Source organism: Harpia harpyja, chromosome 19, assembly GCF_026419915.1.
Source record: "Harpia harpyja isolate bHarHar1 chromosome 19, bHarHar1 primary haplotype, whole genome shotgun sequence".
Lineage (NCBI taxonomy): Eukaryota > Metazoa > Chordata > Aves > Accipitriformes > Accipitridae > Harpia > Harpia harpyja.
Window position 1 is genome coordinate 19,990,195 of NC_068958.1, and position 18,466 is coordinate 20,008,660.

Sequence of the window (18,466 nt, forward strand, 5' to 3'; positions counted from 1 at the left end):
ATTTTGCTGCTTTGCACAAGGAGTTTGACACAGGCCACTAGCCATGGACAGATGAACCCTGCACGCAGACAAGAGGAGACCAGCGATGCTGCAGCGAGCAACTGGGAGCAGGTTGCACATGCAGTGTGGCTGGTCTGTGGTCTGTTGCAAACACTAAACCAGGACCCTTTATCTCATTGAACTCTGGGGCCATTCCCTACCCTTAATCTCCCATTTGCCCAAGCTGTGGTTCTTGCATTGCCAGTGCCCTGGTTACCTCAACTAAATGCAAGGGCATGGGGCAGAAGGACACAAGGCAGCACTCCTGCACCAGCCTTCCTGCACCAGCTCCGACTTCTGCTCTCAAATAGGAAGTTGATAAAAACCTCACTTGGTTGCAGAAAGAAAATCAGATTTCAAAACCGCTGTCAAAGAGCTCCAAAGTCTAGCAGCAGTCCTGGCATTAACCCTTTCCAGAAGGCAGGCCTCTTCCCACCGCACCTGGGGCTGAGGAGCAGTTGGGGCTGACACCAGATACCCTGGTCGTGCCTTGGGCAACTCTTTGGGGGCTTTATTTTTTTTTCCTCTGAGCTGTTGCTTACATTCTCTTGCAACGTTGCTTTTATCTTGGGACCTATCACATCTCAAATCAGGTTGGGGGGTGGAGGGGAGGGAGGAAAGCAGGGGTTAGGAAAAACTGCTGTCTCAGTTAACATGCTAACCTACTGTAAGAGATGAGCAGAGGGGGGAAAAGAAACCCGGTGCTAGGCTGGATGGCAAAACCCATCAACCTCTCAGCACAACACTTGGCTCCTGGTGGGAAGATCCAGCTCCTCGGTGATTGCACGGGCTTTCCCAATTCTGGGTTCCAGCCCCAAAATCCTGATTCTGAGGGACTCCTCACAGAAGAGCCAAATTTCACCTCTCTTTTAGGCCTTGCGTATTTTTTTCACCCAGCTGGGACATTTCTGCTTGCCAGTCTGAGTGAGAATCACTTCTGCTGCTGGGAACAGATACATAGTGACTTATATGTCTATACCCTACCAGCCTAGCGCTAGAGAGGTGCAGTTCAGCACCTCAGAGTTCAGCAGGGGAACCCAGTGATCCATGCTCAAGAAACCACTTCACACACAGGGCATCCCAGAGAACTGACACCTCGTTTTTGCTCAGAGGATCAACGCTGCCATGGCTCTTTGTAGACTGGATGAAAAAGATTTGGCCTGGGGGCTTTAGTTCAGGAAGTCACAATATTAGCATCCTTCCCACTAGGTATGGAAAATGCCACTAGAAGAGGGCAGTTTTCAGCTTCCCCCCCCCATTTCCTTTGCTGCCATGGCCTAAAAAGATGGTGCTCACCCTGACACTGGTGGTAAAGCAAAGAAGACTGCAGCAGCCAGAACATGAGGACCACCAGCTCAACCGGCTATTCTCTGCACACGAGCTGCTCCTGCTGCTTAAGCAGGCAATCTTTAACACACAAGGAGCAACCTGCTCTCAGGGGGAAGAGATTTCCTGGTTTCTGGGAGGCAGCTGAGGCATCGGATTTGTCGTACCTCTCAACACACACATCACACTCCTGCAAACGCCCCATCGGAAGCCTCCTGCCACGCAATGAATCCGCACAAACCCTCCCTGCCAGCCCTGGCCCCTTTGCGATGTCCCTGTCATGCTTCCACTCCACCCAGATGTAGGTTGCAGAAAACCTTTGCAAAAGTTCCCAACCATCTGACTTTCCACTCAGGCAGGATCTGGGCAACTCGCTTCCCCCCGTGCCCTCCGTACCGGCTGTGGATTTCCTGGCCCTCCCGCATGCGCAGCCTGACCCAGAACGGGGCATGCTGGCTGGGGGTAAGCAGGTGCTCTGTGTTTCTCACCTCTTTCTCCTCCTTTCTCTCTGCGTCCTATATCCGTCTATGATTAAATCGAGCCTGTTTAACCGCCGCAGCCAGATGTGGGGACCCCCTTCATTTGTTATAGGAAAAAAGAGAAGATAAAAGAAAGAAAAGAAACAAAATTACATGTGGTGACAGTTGTCTGCACGTGAAACATGGCCTGTAGCCCTCTGTATACCCTGAAGCCACAGGATCTTTGCTTGGGCCGTGGGAACTCAGTTTATCAGACCTTCAGAGACCCAGTCTTACATGTTTACCCCAAAATAGACCTTACTGTTGGTAAGGCTGAGGAAATGCATGCTTTACCAGACTCCACATGCCCTCCCATACAGCCTGGTGCAGATCTCAGTCCTCCTTGCCCAAGGAGCCTTCTCCAGCACAGACCCACTGTTCCCCATCTCCATGGGCCAATATAAGCCTTGCTGCCCCCAGTCTCAGAGATCCCCTTCCCTCCAGCCAAATTAGATAGTTTCACAGCCACAAAAAACTTGTTCCACATCTGCCCCTGGAGCAGCCTCCCTCGCTCCCAGCACAAGCGACTTCTCTGCCACACAAGCATGTCACCCTGGGTTCCAGCAAATACCCTCTCCATTATGCTTCAGTAGGCATCCTATTACCACCATCCCTGGGAATATCAATTCTTGGGGTGATACCAGCATCCTCTTGGCTTGATGGAGGTCCTCCCAGACAAACCCAAGTGACACACAGTCATGCTCCGAGAAAAACTTTGTCCAGGGAGCATGGTCCAGTGTCAACAGTTTCTAGCCACAAACATTTTCTTCACTCTATTTTTTTGCCTCTTCAAAATTGCATTGCCTAGGACAGAGAATAGTCTGGGATTTCCCAGCCCACCAGCACTAGGTGGGACCCTTAAAGGGACCAAGGCTACAAATCCCTAGGGAGTTGCACAACAGAGGGTCAGCAAGCAGAGCCAAGCCAGAAACTCTGTCAGGGCAAGTTAACAGAGGTTATAGAGAAAGCTTCAGACTTAGAGAGGAAGAGACGGAGACATGAGGGAGGAAGGGAGGAGGAAGGAAGGGAGATGATATCCATCCCCATGCCCAGAGCAGAGAGGTGGACAGACAGAATAAGCAGCAAAGCCTATCATTGCCTCCCAGCTGGTGCAGATCCCTGGAGACAGGCTGTGGGTCACAGCCCACTGAGGATAGGACTGTCATCTATGTGAAGCTTTATCAGCAGCTGTTTCTTCTGTCTTTCTGTCTTGCTCCAAACTCTTGATTTCCAAAAAGGGTGGGAGATGTCACAGAATCAGCAACACATCCTGAACAGCTGCTGCCACCCTCTATCTCTGCCTCACCCCTTGTGTCTTGGTGCTGCTTCTGAAGCCCCCAGAGAAACAAACTGCTCTGCCTGGCTAATACAAAGGGCCTGAGGAGTGACATTGCACCACAACTCTAGAGGACTGCAGATGTCTGGTGGGATTCAGTTTTGGGTTCCCATTAGGTCTGACTGATTCAAGACTTCCATAGGGTAACTGCCTTTGGGTCAGGCTCCTGTGGGAAGAGCCATCTGGAGAAAACAGAAGTTTTTCCAGCTCAGGCTTATTCCATGACATGATCTGGAGCCTCTCTTCCCTCTCAAGGAGGGGAGAACACGTGGAAGAGGGTGGAGGTTTTTTTATTTCCCCCAACACCCAAGGCTTCTTATGGAGCAACTAGTGTGAAGATGGCCTGGCTGGACCTCCAGCCTGGGCAATGGGCTGCTTCCATGGCCACAGGCAGAGGAAGGAGGTACATAGACATGGCTGAGAAGGTCTCTCCAGCCATTTGCACAAAGATACTTAAGCATCTCATTCCAGTTTGAATATGCCTCTGTGCTAGCAAAGGAAGGACTTTTAGAAGGGTGTATGATTTTTAGAGATGCTAAGCAACGCAGCTCCTTCTGAAATCAAGAAAGGCCATAAAAGAGCCAGCTTCTTCAGAGATGGGGGGAAGAGTCCTTGAAAGAGAACTAATGCTATTCAAGTAACTTAACAAACCTCCCTCTCCTCACTCTCCCAACAGCCCATTTCAGGATTTCTTCCCAAGAAGCCTCCCTTTTCCCTGAAGATCCTTTTTTGAGCACAGATGAATAAACTTCAGGCTTTGTTCTTAGGAAGAATATTTTATCAGCTTCTTGCCCTGATAACAACAATTTTCATTTCACCTGAAAATGGGGATGGGGAGCTAGATTTGATCAAAGAGGAATCAGTCCAAACCCAAGCTCTAAACTCAGCTTGAACCTATTGAGAAGGTCCAATAAGTTCACAGAAATTCCTACACTTCATCCATTGCTACTGCTTCTCTATTTCCAGGATCCCACTGGGAAGAAAAAAGTGAATTTCATCAGACTCCAAGCTCAAATTTACAGGTATAGGCATTTGCTCAAAGTGCTTTGCTAAGAAACACCAGTATTCTTAAAATGACAGATTTAATGGGCAAGTAAAGGTGGCAAGAGTCTCTCTCAACACCATTATTGTCACTCACTTTTGTAACAGTAAGCAGCTGCCTAACTTCTCAACTCTTCCAGTCAAATCACTCATGGTTCTTCAGCTATTTCCCCCCCAACCCCATTTTAAATATGGGGGAAAAAACAAGCACAGAAAGGGAAGCTTATTGCTATATACAAAGACAAAAGTTTGCACATCGTCACCCATCACTGTGGGAAGCATCTCCAAAAGCTAGTAAAACCCCTCAGGCCAACATGGGAGAATTTTAGCAAGCTGAGGCATGTGGGCTCTCCAGAACCCATCCAAACAGCTTCCCCATCTTTCAGAAATAGGAAGCGCCCAAAAGGACCCCAAGCCCAGCTGGGATAGGCAATGTCACACAACCACAGCTCAGAAGAATTTTCCAAACTTTCGTGTTCTTCTACTCTGAAGCAGAGCCAGGTCAGCCTACTCACAGCACAGCCCATGATCTGCTGCAGGAATTACTCATGCTGGCCCTGAATGCTCCCTGCCAGAGCAGCATGGGCAGCTTTGTCCTGCTCTGATAGAGGAGCTACCCGCAGCCCGTCCTGGAGAGCAGAGGTAACCCACCACCCCATCCCCATCCCTGGGCCTGTGCATGGAGGAGCAGGATTCCTTCCCCCACCCCTACCCTGAAAAGACAACACCCACCATGTGGTTTCCTGAAACGATAGCGGTATTTGTCAAAGACAGCAGTAAAAAACCCAAATGTGGTAAGTGGCCTCTTCTGAGCTGAGAGCTGCCTGTGCTCATGCTCCAGGGTAAGGCTGTCACCCTGTGGGGCCAGCAGCAACACCTTACTCTTTGCAAAATATCAAAGGCACATACGATGCAGCTCTGGCTCAGAGCAGAGATGGCTTCATCTGGCAAGCTGTTACCCACAGAGGGAAGTGTGCAAAAAACACGCAGGAGACAGACATTGTCCTAGCCTAGCTTTAATGCTGACACCTGCTTTACAAGAGAGACGGTGCCCACCTTGCTGTGCAGTACTTCCTCTGACAGCCTGAAGGGCTGATCCTCTGAAGATGACATTTAAAAGTCAGGCAGATACTTGAGGTGGGGAATGGGCTCATGGCCCAAGGCAAAATATGCCAAATGTGGATACAGGGGTCAGCAAACAGGGATAGTTCTGGTTTTGCTGCAATTACGCATTGCATTTGCCACTTCTTGGTCAAGGATGAGCGAGAAGAGGATTCAAGATTTGAGAAAGTTTAGGGTCAGACATATGGCTCTGACTGATCAATCCATGCTAGGGACAAGGCAGAGGCAGTATGTCTCTTCTCCCAGGGTACCTCTAGCTGTTTTTTAAGGGTCCCTAGCAGCCAGATCATCACCATCCCTTGACAAGGCAGGAGAGAGGCTGGGCCAGACAAGTACAGGCTCTCTGCTGAACATGCCATTGGCTCTCCTTGATACCACTGGGGATATTTTGATTTACAGCATCCCTGATACCAAGGGACTGCATCAGTGACTATTACATCCAGCATCTGGCATGTCCGAAGCAGCTGCTAACAGTTTGCCCAAAGCAAGGATGAGAAATCAGAATGACAGCTTGCAGATAAGATTGGACAGAGAACTTGTTATCCTCTCCAGTGCAGGAGGGAAGGTGAGGACCATTTGCATTGCCTGTAAGAATCTGCACTGGAGACCATCCCCTAAACCTGGCAGCGTTCCTCTGCCTGTTCTCTTGGCAAATTAACATCTGCCGTTCCTCAGAAAATAAAGTTCACATCTCACCAGTTGCACAAAAGCAGACTTAACCCATCTCCTCATCACCTTTGGAACCTAAAGCTTCAGACAGAGGGACAGAACGGAGAAGAACATCCACTGAGTCACTGATGAGGCAGGACGAGCTGACCAGAGATCTGCAATAGTTCTCGGCAGCAGAGACTCTGGACAGCCTGGAGGTGTGGGTTTACATGCTTGGTGGATTAGACATGGCGCTGACTCAGAAACATAGCTATGAGCTGGTGGAATGGGAAGGAACAGTTTTTACATCAGCTGAATAGTGTTGAAATAAAAGGCCTAGCACATATCAATCACCTCAAGCCTGCTTTAAGCAGTAAAGACGCTCTAACATTCCAGTTTGGCCAAATGGAACTCCTGGGACCTCCTTGCTGTTGCAGGCTCATCCTTAAGGAGCAAAACTTGCAAAAGGAGACACTGGGTGGGGGGAGCCTGCCTGAGTGGCAGGGAAGGAGAGCCAGGGACCCTTCGGGGGTCTAATTCCAGCACAGACACTACCATATAGTATAACCTGGGAAGGGATGCTAGCTCTGACTGCCTGCTTAGGAGCTGGCTGTAAACACCTCATTTCTCTGTCTAGCTCAGCAGCCTGCAGATGAACTACAGCATTATCTTCTAGAAAGACAGTCAGTCTTGATTTGGAGCCTTGACATGTTTGGGAATGTACTGCACCCTTGAGGAGCCCAATTACATTCCCCTATGAAGAGATGCATCTTATTTCCTGTTTTAACTGTGCTGACCTGCACTTCCAGCACCTGGATCTTGTTATGACTCTCTTTGATCTAAGAGCCCTCTACCACCAGACACCTTCTCCCCTTGTGGTTATTTATAGGTTTGACTAAACAGCTTCAAGCTTTACTCTGAAAAACTCCACGGCTAGCGCGCCTAACTTGCACACCGAGATGCATTTTGCATTCTGGAAACTCTTCTCCACCCCCTGCGCGTGCTACATCTGTTTGAAAGGTGAATGTAAATTCCAGATGTGACCCCTCAGCACTATCCAGAGAGCTCATGTGCATCCCCACACCTCGCTACGAGCCCAGGCAGGGCAGTCTTTTCTGCCAAGGATCAGCCGCCTCTACCAAATAACAAAACTAGCAAGAAATCTGCAAGGGTTTTACTTCAAGAAGACTTAATTAACACACATGTATATAGCCAACAATAACACCACTGCTGTTTTAGAGGGGAGGATAATAACACTAATAAAAAAAAAATCTTTCTCAAAATAGTAAATAAAATAATAAAAAACAATAGCAGCAACATGGCTATAAGCTCTCTGCATTTGAGTTTTCATTTCTGCAAGGCTTAAGCCAATGTCATGAGAGGAAAAAACCCAAAACATTCTCAGATGTGCAATTTATTCCCTCCTTGCCCAGCAGCAGCTTCCTCTGCATAGCAAGTGTTTGTTACTGTCAAACTGCAAACCCCTCAGATCTGGTCAGTTAAGGAATCTGGGGGGCTCATCGGAGATTTTCAGCAACAAATGGGTGCAGGGAGGATTTTGGTGGCATTCTCACAGCTAAGGGGCATAAGAATCTAAATTAATTCAGTGTTGGCTGTTTTGATTTCTGAATTAAGTGGCTCAGAAATAAGAACACATTGGTCACAACATGCCCTCTGCTGGCAACGGTGCTGGGGTGGCTTGGGACGGACCCCAGCCACGCAGGTGGCACCTGCCTCCTTTTGGGACCTGGTGCTGCAAGGAGACCAACCTGCAACAGCTCCATCCTTTGCTCTGGGCCTGTCCAAGGCACATCGCTCTGGCAAGCCAGAGGCACAATGAAATTTAAGAGCGCAAAGGGACATTAGATCACTTGGCCTGGCTTCCTAACACGTGCTGCAAAATTTCACCCCTACATGGAGCTCAGTAAATTTCCATCTGACTAACCATCTCTCTCAAAGTTGAGATTTTAAAACATCAAGGTCATACAGCCAGCCTCCTGTGGGCTCTTCTGCTATGCTGAGTACCTCCCAGGCTCAAAAAATTACAAAGCCTTGGGCTTTCCCTACCCAAAGAGTCCAGAGTCATCAGTTCCCATTATTCTTTTCAAATATGAATTTCAACAAGCTTTACAGCTTCCCCTCTGGGTTTGTACATATCAGAATAACTATTCAGCTGTATCTCAACAAGGTTAACATTCTTCTTGTCTGGGGTCACACAACTGTTTAGTGTCAATGCACCTGGGAATCCTAACTCCTACCTCTTCTTTTATATAATCTGCATGCGATTCAGAGTAAAAACACATGAACTTTTTTCCTTTCTCAGTTTGACACCAATGTGAAAATGGTTTTTGTTGTTGCTAAAAATGGGAAACAAGGAAAGGTTCCAATCTTTGGGAAAACACAACATGCCCAGGAAGGCACACAGACTATCACTATCCTGCATTTTTTCATTTTGCTGCCAGATGACCAATTTCACAGTGCTCCAGAGGAAACTGGCACATTAAATTGGCAAATCCTTCCACTGGCAGTGTCATTTCCCACTTCACATGGGCTCTGAAGTAAAGATGCTGCCCTCCACCTATGGACACAAACTGCCAGTAGGGTTCTGTGTCCAAATTCCGCCCCTTTCAGATTGGAACCCTGGCAACATCTTTTACCATGGCACTAAAGTGCTCCTTTTTTGGTAGTCCCCTGTTGCCTCGGCTAACTAGTCTCCTCTAGTGGCTACTAGCAGCTACTTCAGAGCAGCCAGTACTTGAGAGACATGCAAGAAACTCTTAAATCACTAACTGGACCTTTATGGAAGTTTTTTATTCCCACCCCATCAGAAGGGAGCTATGCATAAGGGAAGAATTATGTACCCACACCATAAAAAAGGGATGTTGTATCCATAATTTCATGACTGTCTGCAAATCTCTGGACTAGTGGATTTCTGCCAGGCTCTGGATACTCTGCTTGTGATGAGTCCAACATGGACTGCACTGCTCTGGGAAGAGCTTTCCAAGGGTACTGCATCACCAACAAGAATATTTTAATGTCAGATGCTGCTTTTTATAAGCTCCGAAAGCATCTCACAATGAATGCCAATACTTACAGATGGGAAAATGAAATGCAGAGGAGCAGAGACTTGCTTATGGTTACTCAGCAGGCTGGCTGCAGAGCCAGGACTAGAGCCCAGAATAATACAATGCATTGCCCCACTAACCATAGCACCCAGCCTCCCCTAGCATCCCTCACTTGCAGGACTTCCCCATCACCCCCTTCCCAAACGAAAGCCCCTGGAATGCAAAGAGCTAGAGACTTCAGAAAACAAAACTGTTCAAATTTGTCTATGAAGTTTTGGGAAGGAGGAAAAAAGAATATTCACAAGAGTAAAAAACAGGCAGCACAGGGCTGTGAAGTACTCTCATTTACACAATAGCTCCCACACATTAATAATAAGCTGGAATTTCAGCAGCCTTATTTGCAGCAACCCATGTCTATAGAGGGAGCTCACAGCAGGAGACAGTGGGTGCCAGGGGAGCACTGAAGAGTTGTGGCTGCTCATCTGGACGAGCATACACCCCGGGGAAGGAGGCAGCACACACACAAGAGCAGCAGACCCTACCTGGGTGCACATGCTTGTGCGACATTGTGTGAAGGAAGGCACTGCACTGGCCTTGTCTCTGTCCTGGCAGGCAGATTCCTCAGCTGCAGAAGGAGCTTGCACCTGGAGGAAACTCCTTGAAGCCTGCCTGAGCTGAGAGAGCTAGTGCAGAGCCCAGCTACACTGACCAGTGTCCCTTTGCTCTTAACTGCTGTGGGGATGCACGAAGCAAGCAGGCACGGGAAGGTTTACACTTGGTAGCCTTGTCTGACCTCGTGGCTGAGCCTACTTCTAGCAGGAGACTGGACTAGAGACCTCCTGAAGTCCCTCCCAGCCTGAATTGTCCTGTGGGGCATCTGGTCCCTGATGGGAATACAGGCTAGGTTAGGCAAGGCGCTCTCAGCATTGCTTGGGTAGGAGCTGGGCATTTCAGAGTCTTAAAATAACTAGCTGGGAATTGCTGACAGATGTGGGGAGATCTGAAATCTTGCCTCTGCAAGGCTCCTTTCCTACAAAAGCTGAAGGAAGAGGGACTGTGCCCATGTTGTCAGTAACTGCTCAGCCTCTCCACTTTCCAGCTCCTGGAAAGATGCCCCAGGTCAGCTCAGGAAGACACTGGATGCCCTCCATCTATATGGACAGAAACAATCATTGCACAGAAAAAAATCTGTGACTCAACTGGGGCAGCGGGAAGCTGAGTGGTTCTACAAATCAGCAGTTAATTCTCCAGAGTAGGAGAAGGGTGCTGGGTCTCAGACTGTATTATTCGGGATTGTGTCTGTGTTTACATGAAGCAGTTAAGTGCATAAACTCTACTGAAGGCAGGGACTGAAAGCCGGGTTTGTTTCATTCTAGGCAAGTGCTGTAAATAACAGGCTGAAAAGTGACATTACAAAGTACTGGAGACAAGAGATCAAGAAGAGACTGTCCTCGTGCAATAAAACAACCAGGAGTTGTGGATCAATTATGTGCTGTATTTATATTGCACCCCTCACAATCTCAGTAAGATAGCTAAATAACATCCTCATCCTCCTCACTGCATAGATGGGGGAGTGAAGGAGAGACTTAGGCAAGTTAGTAGCAGAGCTAAGAGCAGACTGAAGTCCTGACCTGCACACTTCAAACACATGCATGCTACTCCCTCACTCTGCACCGGACCGCCACCCGATCTCTCTTCTGCCTAAAACATTTCAGGATCTAGCTCCACACCACTAATCACAATTTACTTTTCTTTTTTCCCCTGCTGAGTGTGATGGCTGACATATTATATTAGGAGGAGAAAATGCTGCCTTACTCAGTACTCTGATGCACACAATGTTCATCAGCAAAAGCACCTGTCCACACTTGCTTCCCCATTTATTCATCCCCTGGATTTGCTACAAGAGCAACTTGTAAATTGGTTGAATTAACTTCATGGCAAGCTGAGACCAAGGGGCACAGTGCTTCTCATGGTACCATGCACAGTACTAACCAGTCTGAAATTCCCCCAGTGTTCCTACAGACATTTCTGGCTCAGCCCAAGCCTGTCTCTGAAGCACCACTGCATGGATGTTTTCAGTCCAGACCTGCCAGAGTTCACTTCCCTTCCCATCCAAACAATTGGGGTCAGACACTTCTCAAGAATTACCCAGCAAATTGCAACCTACCAAAGTTAAGCACTCACATTTCCCCTCTTTTAGCTTCATCTACAATGTCAGCTTACTCACTAGCATGCAGACCTCCAGAAGTTCCTCAACTGGAAGCCACAAGGGCTCAGCATCTCTGTGATCACAGCTCTACATCTCTTCTTAACATGCTAGGGGGCTGAGAGCCTGCCCCACCTCCACTACAAAGCCCTGGCAGAGACAGACGTCCCTGCTGAAGGATGGCAAAGTGGCTGCCTCACAGTTTGGCAGAACACCAACATCCTGGGAATTCACATAGGCAAATTGCAGCAAGATCCCCCAGTCAGCACTGACCCCCTCACACGCAGCCATTTCAAAGTACTTTTAATATCTTCAGCACAATTATACTCCACCAGCGCTCTGCCAATAGTTTTGCTTGTCCCCGAGCACATAAGCCATAAGATTGCTATCTCTATCACATTTTCAGTCTCTGAAACTATGTTGCCTCCTACCTTTGATGATCAAGAAATGTGCTTCTGCAGGCATGTTTGCTTTGAACAATCCAGCCTCCACCTTCCTCTGCCTCCTTGCTTTCCCTATCTGTTAATGGATTTTGCTGCCATTGTTGTTGAAAAGCCAGCAGCGTGTGGAAGCTGTGTTGCCAACCAAACCAAATGAGATCAGGACCTTTAATTTCCAGCGTGGCAGCTGTTGTTTACATCACCTTTTTTTCCCCTTTCACATACAGTAATTGGTTCTTACAATGTTCTTGCTCTCCCACACATGTACTTAAACAGGAAGCAAGGGGTGGGAGTTGTAGTGTGGGGGTTTCCTGTTCTGTCTTTCTGAAACACTTAACTGACACCAAAGCTTTGATCAGAAGATCTAAGCACACAATCTGGTACACCGAGGTTCAGCTAAGAGTACATATTGCTTACAACAGGAAAACCCTAAGTGCTCCCATGGTTACAGGGTTACTGGCACACCGCTGGCACCTTTCAAGCTTTTTTTCGTAAGTAACTTCCGAATGGGAACGCAGGCTATTCTAGAGCAAGTGCAACACCGTTACACGAGGTTTTGTTTTCCCGGTTACCCTGCAGAGGCAGGCTGAGGGCTCTCCCCCCAAGGTGCCCAGAGCCGTGGAAAACCACAAGCTTCAGCCCACCTCGGGAGATGAAAGCGACGTTCTTCTGACCCTCGGAACAAGGCAGACTGAACTTTAGACCCTTGCCCCCGCTGGCTCACGCCACCCCCCGGGCCCACGGGCTTCAGTCGACGCCCGGAGCCCACGAACGGGACCAGCACCCGTCTCCCGGGTGCGGCGGCTGCGGGCACGCAGGTGTGCGGGGGAGCGCCCAGGGGACAACCCCCCCACCGCGACACTGCCGTGGGCGCACCGCTGCGGGGGTGGGCGGGCAGCGGTGCGGGCAGCGGTGCAGGCAGCGGTGCAGGCAGCGGCAGCCCACGCGCGCTCCCTCCCGCCTACACTACAAATCCCACAATGCCCCGCGCGCCCCCCGAAGGCGAGGCGGGTATTTCCACCCCCCCGCCGCCGCTGTCTCACCTGGCGCATGCGCACAGCTCCATATGGCTCCAAGATGGCTGACACAGCGTCCGGTGGTTCCGGCACGGTAACGGCGGCTCCTCGCCGGGACGCGGGGCTGTTGTGGAGGGTGTTTCCCGCGGGGAGGGGAGGGCCGGGCAGAACGGCAGCGGTCTGCTCCGCCTGTGGAGCCGGAACGCCTGCGGCCTAGCCCGTGGGGCTTTGAGGCGGAGGCTGAAGGGAGGGAGACGCTGATTGGCTGAATGGCCGGAGGGAGGCGGGGCTCGGTAGCGGCGCTTGATTGGCTCAAATTCTTCCGCTCGGATTGGCCGGCGAGGGGGGCAGCGAGGCGGGGGAGCCGGTGGGGCGGCTTTTTTTAAAGGGGCCGCGCCCCAAAAGGCGGTCCGCGCTGGTGGTGCCTGCAGCACCGCGTCTATCTATCTATATGTATGTATGCGTAAATACATATGTGAGTGTGTAGGTGTATACGTACAGATCTGTGTGTACATGTATGTATATTTATGTACCTACGTGCCTATGCATATGCACGCGTGTGCCTATGTGTGCGTACGCGTGCAGTGGGGGACAGGCAGGGCAGGCCCCTGCCCTCTGAGCGCAGGCAGCGCGCAGGCAGCGCGCAGGCAGCCCTGCCTTCAGCCCTCCGGTGTGTCACAGAGCCCGTGGCAGGATCAGCACCCTCGCCCTTCCCGGTACCGGCTCCTGGGGCAGGCAGAGCTCAGGCCTCGCTGCTCCCCCGGGGTCTGGAGGCGGCTTCGTTTCTCTGAGCTCTTGTTTCGGGGGGCTGGGGCTGGCGGGGGGGTGTCTCTGTCCGCAGAGGTCGGGCAGCAAGCATGCGACCACGCCGGCGGATAACTACTACCTGGCTCGGAGGAGGACTCTGCAAGTGGTGGTCAGCTCCTTGCTGACCGAAGCCGGCTTCGAGAGCGCTGAAAAGGCCGCGGTGGAGACGCTGACGGAGATGTTACAAAGCTGTGAGTGTCCAGCAAAGTCACACTGATCCCCTGGAGTTTCTTGTTTCTCTGTTTTCAAATCGGCCTTAGCTCTTTTATTTTTTTGTTGTGGTTTCCCCCCCCCCCCCCTTTTATTATCTTGTATTAATGATGGTAACAAAAGCGGAAGGCTAGACTGGTGGCTAGAGCACAGCCCTGGAGTCACGGACTTCTGTGAGCGTGAGATGTTTGTCCGAACTCAGAAGTACTTGCTTATCTTACTCAGTGAGTACTCATTAGGTACCCTAATAAGCTCCACATATCGAGATGCTGCCAAAATAAACAGAAAAATAACAAAGCTCCAGATGTCTGGTTAGTTAAGGCTGTAGAAGTGCCCGTGTTTGGCAGCTCTGCTCCTGCTTTTCTGGGTGATGTGCCTAGGATCTCAGGTTACATATTTTTCTGAAATCAGGGTATGATCAAGTTTTGTATTTTTTCATGCTTGTGATGCAGATTTGCCTTTTGCGTTTGTGGAAAACACCTGACTCTTGGATCTTCAGTGTCTCCGTATTTTGCACATGCTTTAATTTTAAATATGCAGGCTGTAATACAGTGGATTCCAGGAGCTATTCTTCATTCCTTGCTAAATTTGCTAAAAATTCGCGTCTCTGAAGCTAGGGTTGGGCTGATACAAATGAATGGTCACTGTCTCAATCAAATATGTGCTGGTGTTTTTTATTTCCCCCCAGATATTTCTGAAATTGGAAGGAGCGCAAAGTCCTACTGTGAACATACAGCCAGAACACAGCCTACGCTCTCTGATATAGTGGTTACTCTGGTGGAAATGGGTGAGTAGTTGAGTGGTCCCACTAATTCCAGCTGCCTGCATTGCAGAAGATTTGAGTGTGCTGTGTTGGTAGGAAAATCCTTCACCCACATTTCTGGTGTTTGTGTGATGCTCACTGTTTTGGGCCTCATGCAGGCATTCAGATACCGCTGCTGCGGATGCAGTATGAGTATATCAGAGTGCGTGATTTTCTTTCTCATGTAATTTGGAGCCCTTGGAAAAATTCTGGAGAAGCCTAAGAGAAGGGATTTTTGACAGGATAAACTCTTCATGTGATTTCTGTTTCTTCTTTTGTATTTCAGGGTTCAATGTTGAAACGCTTCCTGCATATGCCAAGCGCTCCCAGAGGATGGTCATCACTGCCCGTATGTGGGAAATCCTTTCTCTTCTTATGCAGGAAATTGGAAATAATTTGGCATTTCTCTCTGCTGGCATCCAAAGAGGTCCTGCTTTTCTGATGCAGCCAGTGCTCCTGGAAGTGTAGTTTGTGTTAAGGACTCCTGTAATGACTGTGTAATAGATGAAGGAAGGTACCCTTTGCCTTTGCTTCAGCATCCTCACTGCACATGAGAATCCTCAAGATGGTTTTGTTCTCATTGTGTAGGAGAGAGGGGTCAAGTAATCCTTGTTCCCTTTTGGGATGCTGAACACAGTCTGAAATTTTTGCTCATGGGATGTCCTCTGTCCCTTTTATAGGACCTGGAGGCATGGGTCACAGCTCAGTATAAGCTAGCACTTTATGCCTAACTCTTGGCAGAAAGAAGCTGGCTGATTAGTGTTTGTGCGTTTTTTTTTTTAACTGTAGCTCCTGTGACAAATCAGCCAGTGACTCCCAAAGCCCTGACAGCTGGACAGAACAAGCCACATCCGTCCCACATTCCTGGCCATTTCCCTGAGTTTCCAGATCCTCACACTTACATCAAGACACCAGTGAGTGAAAAAAGATTTTTATGCCATCTGGGGTCTGTTTGAAGTCAATGACACCAGTAGTGGTGTATAAGTGTTTTTACTGCAGTGCTGGTACTGTTTATCCAAAACATTGCTTCTTCTGGCTTAATATATCCCTTGTTGTTTGCGGGTTGCCCTTGCTGCAGGTTGCTGGCTGATTGACATCTGTAGCTCTCTGAAAATCTGTGCATGTTGAAGGTCAATGCTTGCCTGTAGCATCTGCATCCTAGTTGTGTTTTGAACTTCAGATGTCTGCATTGCATCCACCATCCACTAACGGTGTTCTTTTTTTTTTTTTCCTCCCTGCTCCACAGACATACCGGGAGCCAGTATCTGATTATCAAGTCCTACGGGAAAAGGCAGCATCTCAACGGCGCGATGTAGAAAGAGCTCTCACACGTTTCATGGCTAAGACAGGAGAAACGCAGAGTCTCTTCAAAGATGATGTTAGCACATTCCCATGTGAGTTATCTAGGACACTTTGTGCTGTAAATGACAGCTGTCTAACTGAGTATACACTCCGTTAGAGTTCTTGCTACTGCAGGAGGTGAGCACTGAATGATCACACTGTGTTTGCCCTTCTGAGGCACCGGAAGGTTGGGAAATGAGGAATTTTCTATTTAAAATGGGGATGAAAAACAGAATCAAAGCCAAATGGTAGGCTTCCACCCTCATCAAAGGCTCACTTTCTTCTGCTGGCAGAGAAGGCCTTGGCTGATAGGTGCTAAATTCAAAGCTCATCCTAATCCTGTGTCCGCCTCTCTGTAACTTTTGAACAAGTAATTTCTTCTCTCTTACATTTTTGTGGTAGGCAGTGGAGTTTTTCCTCTTTCTTTATCTGCAAAGCAGTGATGAGAATTCCCACCTTCCCAAGGCTCACTGACAGCACAGATGTCAGTGTTATCTTAAGGGGGGGCTAAGTGATGCTTCAGCCTGTGAGATAATTGAACTTTTATTGGAGGTCAGGAAGGATTTTTTGTGTTAGTGTAATGCTGTGTTGGAAGCATAAAGAGGCCTCAGAAAATAGGAAATTAGAGACTGCCAACTTTTAGGGACAGCACATTTCATTCCTGATCCCTGGGAGCAGCAGGAAAAGAGTGTGTGTGTTTAAAACCAGAACCAGTGAAAGTGTTTGGTCTCTAAGTAACTGTTTGGCTTCATGCTTCATAATCTCTGTCTTGAGGAGTAAGTGTTTGGTCTCTAAGTAACTGGTTGGCTTCATAATCTCTGACTTGAGGAGTTTTCTCCCAGCTTGCTGACCGTGTCCTTTTCCCTAACCCTAGTGATTGCTGCCAGGCCTTTCACTGTACCCTACCTGACAGCTCTTCTCCCCTCTGAGCTGGAAATGCAGCAAATGGAAGAAACAGATTCATCAGAGCAAGACGACCAGACAGACACCGAGAACCTCCCCCTGCACATGAGCACGGTATGCCCAGCCTGAGAGATCAAGGTCTCTTGGGCCCACTTTCTTAAACTTATGAAACCTGGTTCTTTGCCTGTCTTCCTTGCAGCTGGGCAGAGTGGGTGGAAAATGGCAGAGTGGGTTGCATTTTACCGGGTGTAAATGACTAAACATTGTCATGGTTCTTTAGCTTTCTGCAGGGTACAATGCAAAATGGGGTTGGATCACGAGCTTTCAGTACAACCTTCATTTCAGTGTTAGGGGAGAGAGGATTGTCCTAGGATCCCACACTGTTCCCGAAGGGGATCTTCTTGCATTAGCAATCCAGAGACCTCACTTTTAATGCAGCTCTTTGTGAGCTGCTGTTTATCTTGGCTGTTGATTATCTGTTTTGCCCATAGGTTGTGTGGTTTGAACTTCTAAGCCTTGTTTAGCCTAACTTTGGTTGTTTATACTTATTTATGCTTTTTTAATGTGGCAGGATGATTCAGGACCTGAAAAGGAGAACGCTTCAGTGTTACAGCAGAACACCTCCCTGTCAGGCAGTCGAAACGGGGAAGAAAATGTGATAGACAATCCCTACCTCCGGCCAGTGAAGAAGCCCAAGATCCGCAGAAAGAAGTGAGGTGTAGCCAGCTGGCTGCTCAGAGGAAGAGAAACCCGAGGGGTTCACCTCCGCTGCTGTGGGTGAGAGGCATGGAGCAAGACAGGAGAGGCAATCCAGCTGAGTGGCAGAAGAAGAAGAATGATCTCTCTCTGCCTAGTGAACTACACTCTCATCCTGGTTTGCAATACTCCCTGTTTCCCCTCTGCTCTCCTGCTGACTTGGAACGGTCAATGGTCAATTGCCTTAAAAGCGTTGAAGGCCACCAGGTTACAGATGGGAATTGTCTCGTTTGCTTTGGTTTGTTCTCACTGTCAGCAGGATTTACTCTCTGAAGAGATGGGGGACACGAAGGTTCTTGCTGCTCAGTGCTTCCCAGCAGGCTGTGCAGAATAGAAAGGCATAATTTGCTTGTGGCTGTCTGGCAGGCTAGAAAAGGAACTTCTGCAATCAACCCTGCCTGGCCTTATAATCTAAGAAGCATGTATTAACAGAGACAGAAAAATCCCAGAGAGGTTTCTTTCTTTGGATTCTTGGCAGGTAAAAGCAAACAGACTTTTCTTTTATAAACTAAAGGCATCTGATGTGTTGGTAAGAGAGTGAAGTGTAAATACAGAGCTAAGATGGCATTTTATTCTCACTTTTCTGACTGCAGCTGCACTTCTAACTTAAAAGCGCTAAGTGTGGTGTTTACCCTGTACTGCTTTGAGATTATTTTCTAGCAGTATGAATGGCAAGATTTAACAGCTGCTTCAGGCTATTTTTCAGTTCTATTGTTAGTTTCAACACAGCACAACTCCTTTGAGAGTTTACACCTTCACCAGCTGTTTTGAAAGATGCTGTGCTGAAAAACGTGGAATATGGAATAAAGCTGTATTGATTGCAGTCCGCAAGGCCATGCTATTGATCGCACTTTTTTATGTTGTCCATTCTCAAATACGGGCTTTTATCA

General features: G+C 48.6%; 2 protein-coding genes across 4 annotated transcripts in view; one reads left to right on the plus strand and one right to left on the minus strand.

Moving 5' to 3' along the window:
* CCND3 (cyclin D3) overlaps positions 1 to 12,883 on the minus strand; it is a 48,177-nt gene extending 35,294 nt beyond the window's left edge. The window contains exon 1 of one of the 2 annotated variants that reach the window (XM_052814608.1): positions 12,785 to 12,883. In XM_052814608.1, the coding sequence (XP_052670568.1) occupies positions 12,785 to 12,793 (9 nt within the window). In that variant the 5' untranslated portion in view covers positions 12,794 to 12,883. Of the gene's footprint in view, positions 1 to 11,732; positions 11,972 to 12,784 lie in introns of those variants that run through there. The other variant, XM_052814609.1, reaches the window with a different exon arrangement.
* TAF8 (TATA-box binding protein associated factor 8) lies at positions 12,788 to 18,415 on the plus strand. 2 transcript variants are annotated; one of them, XM_052814605.1, is made up of 8 exons: positions 12,788 to 12,851; positions 13,599 to 13,755; positions 14,463 to 14,561; positions 14,863 to 14,925; positions 15,366 to 15,490; positions 15,823 to 15,970; positions 16,792 to 16,934; positions 17,392 to 18,415. In XM_052814605.1, exons 1-8 carry the CDS (start codon positions 12,792 to 12,794, stop codon positions 17,533 to 17,535), a joined length of 939 nt encoding a protein of 312 aa, XP_052670565.1. In that variant the 5' UTR covers positions 12,788 to 12,791; the 3' UTR covers positions 17,536 to 18,415. The 2 variants fall into 2 exon arrangements, with proteins under 2 accessions (XP_052670565.1, XP_052670566.1); XM_052814606.1 differs by lacking the exon at positions 12,788 to 12,851 and adding an exon at positions 13,898 to 13,998 and having other exon boundaries at positions 13,651 to 13,761.
* The last annotated feature ends 51 nt before the right edge of the window (positions 18,416 to 18,466 follow it).

Excerpts from the sequence above, each read along its gene's own strand:
- TAF8 (XM_052814605.1), top strand. The coding sequence starts at position 12,792 with ATGCGCACAGCTCCATATGGCTCCAAGATGGCTGACACAGCGTCCGGT. Across the intron at positions 14,562-14,862 it reads GGTTACTCTGGTGGAAATGG|GGTTCAATGTTGAAACGCTT; the intron begins GTGAGTAGTTGA and ends TTTGTATTTCAG. Across the intron at positions 16,935-17,391 it reads TCCCCCTGCACATGAGCACG|GATGATTCAGGACCTGAAAA; the intron begins GTATGCCCAGCC and ends TTAATGTGGCAG.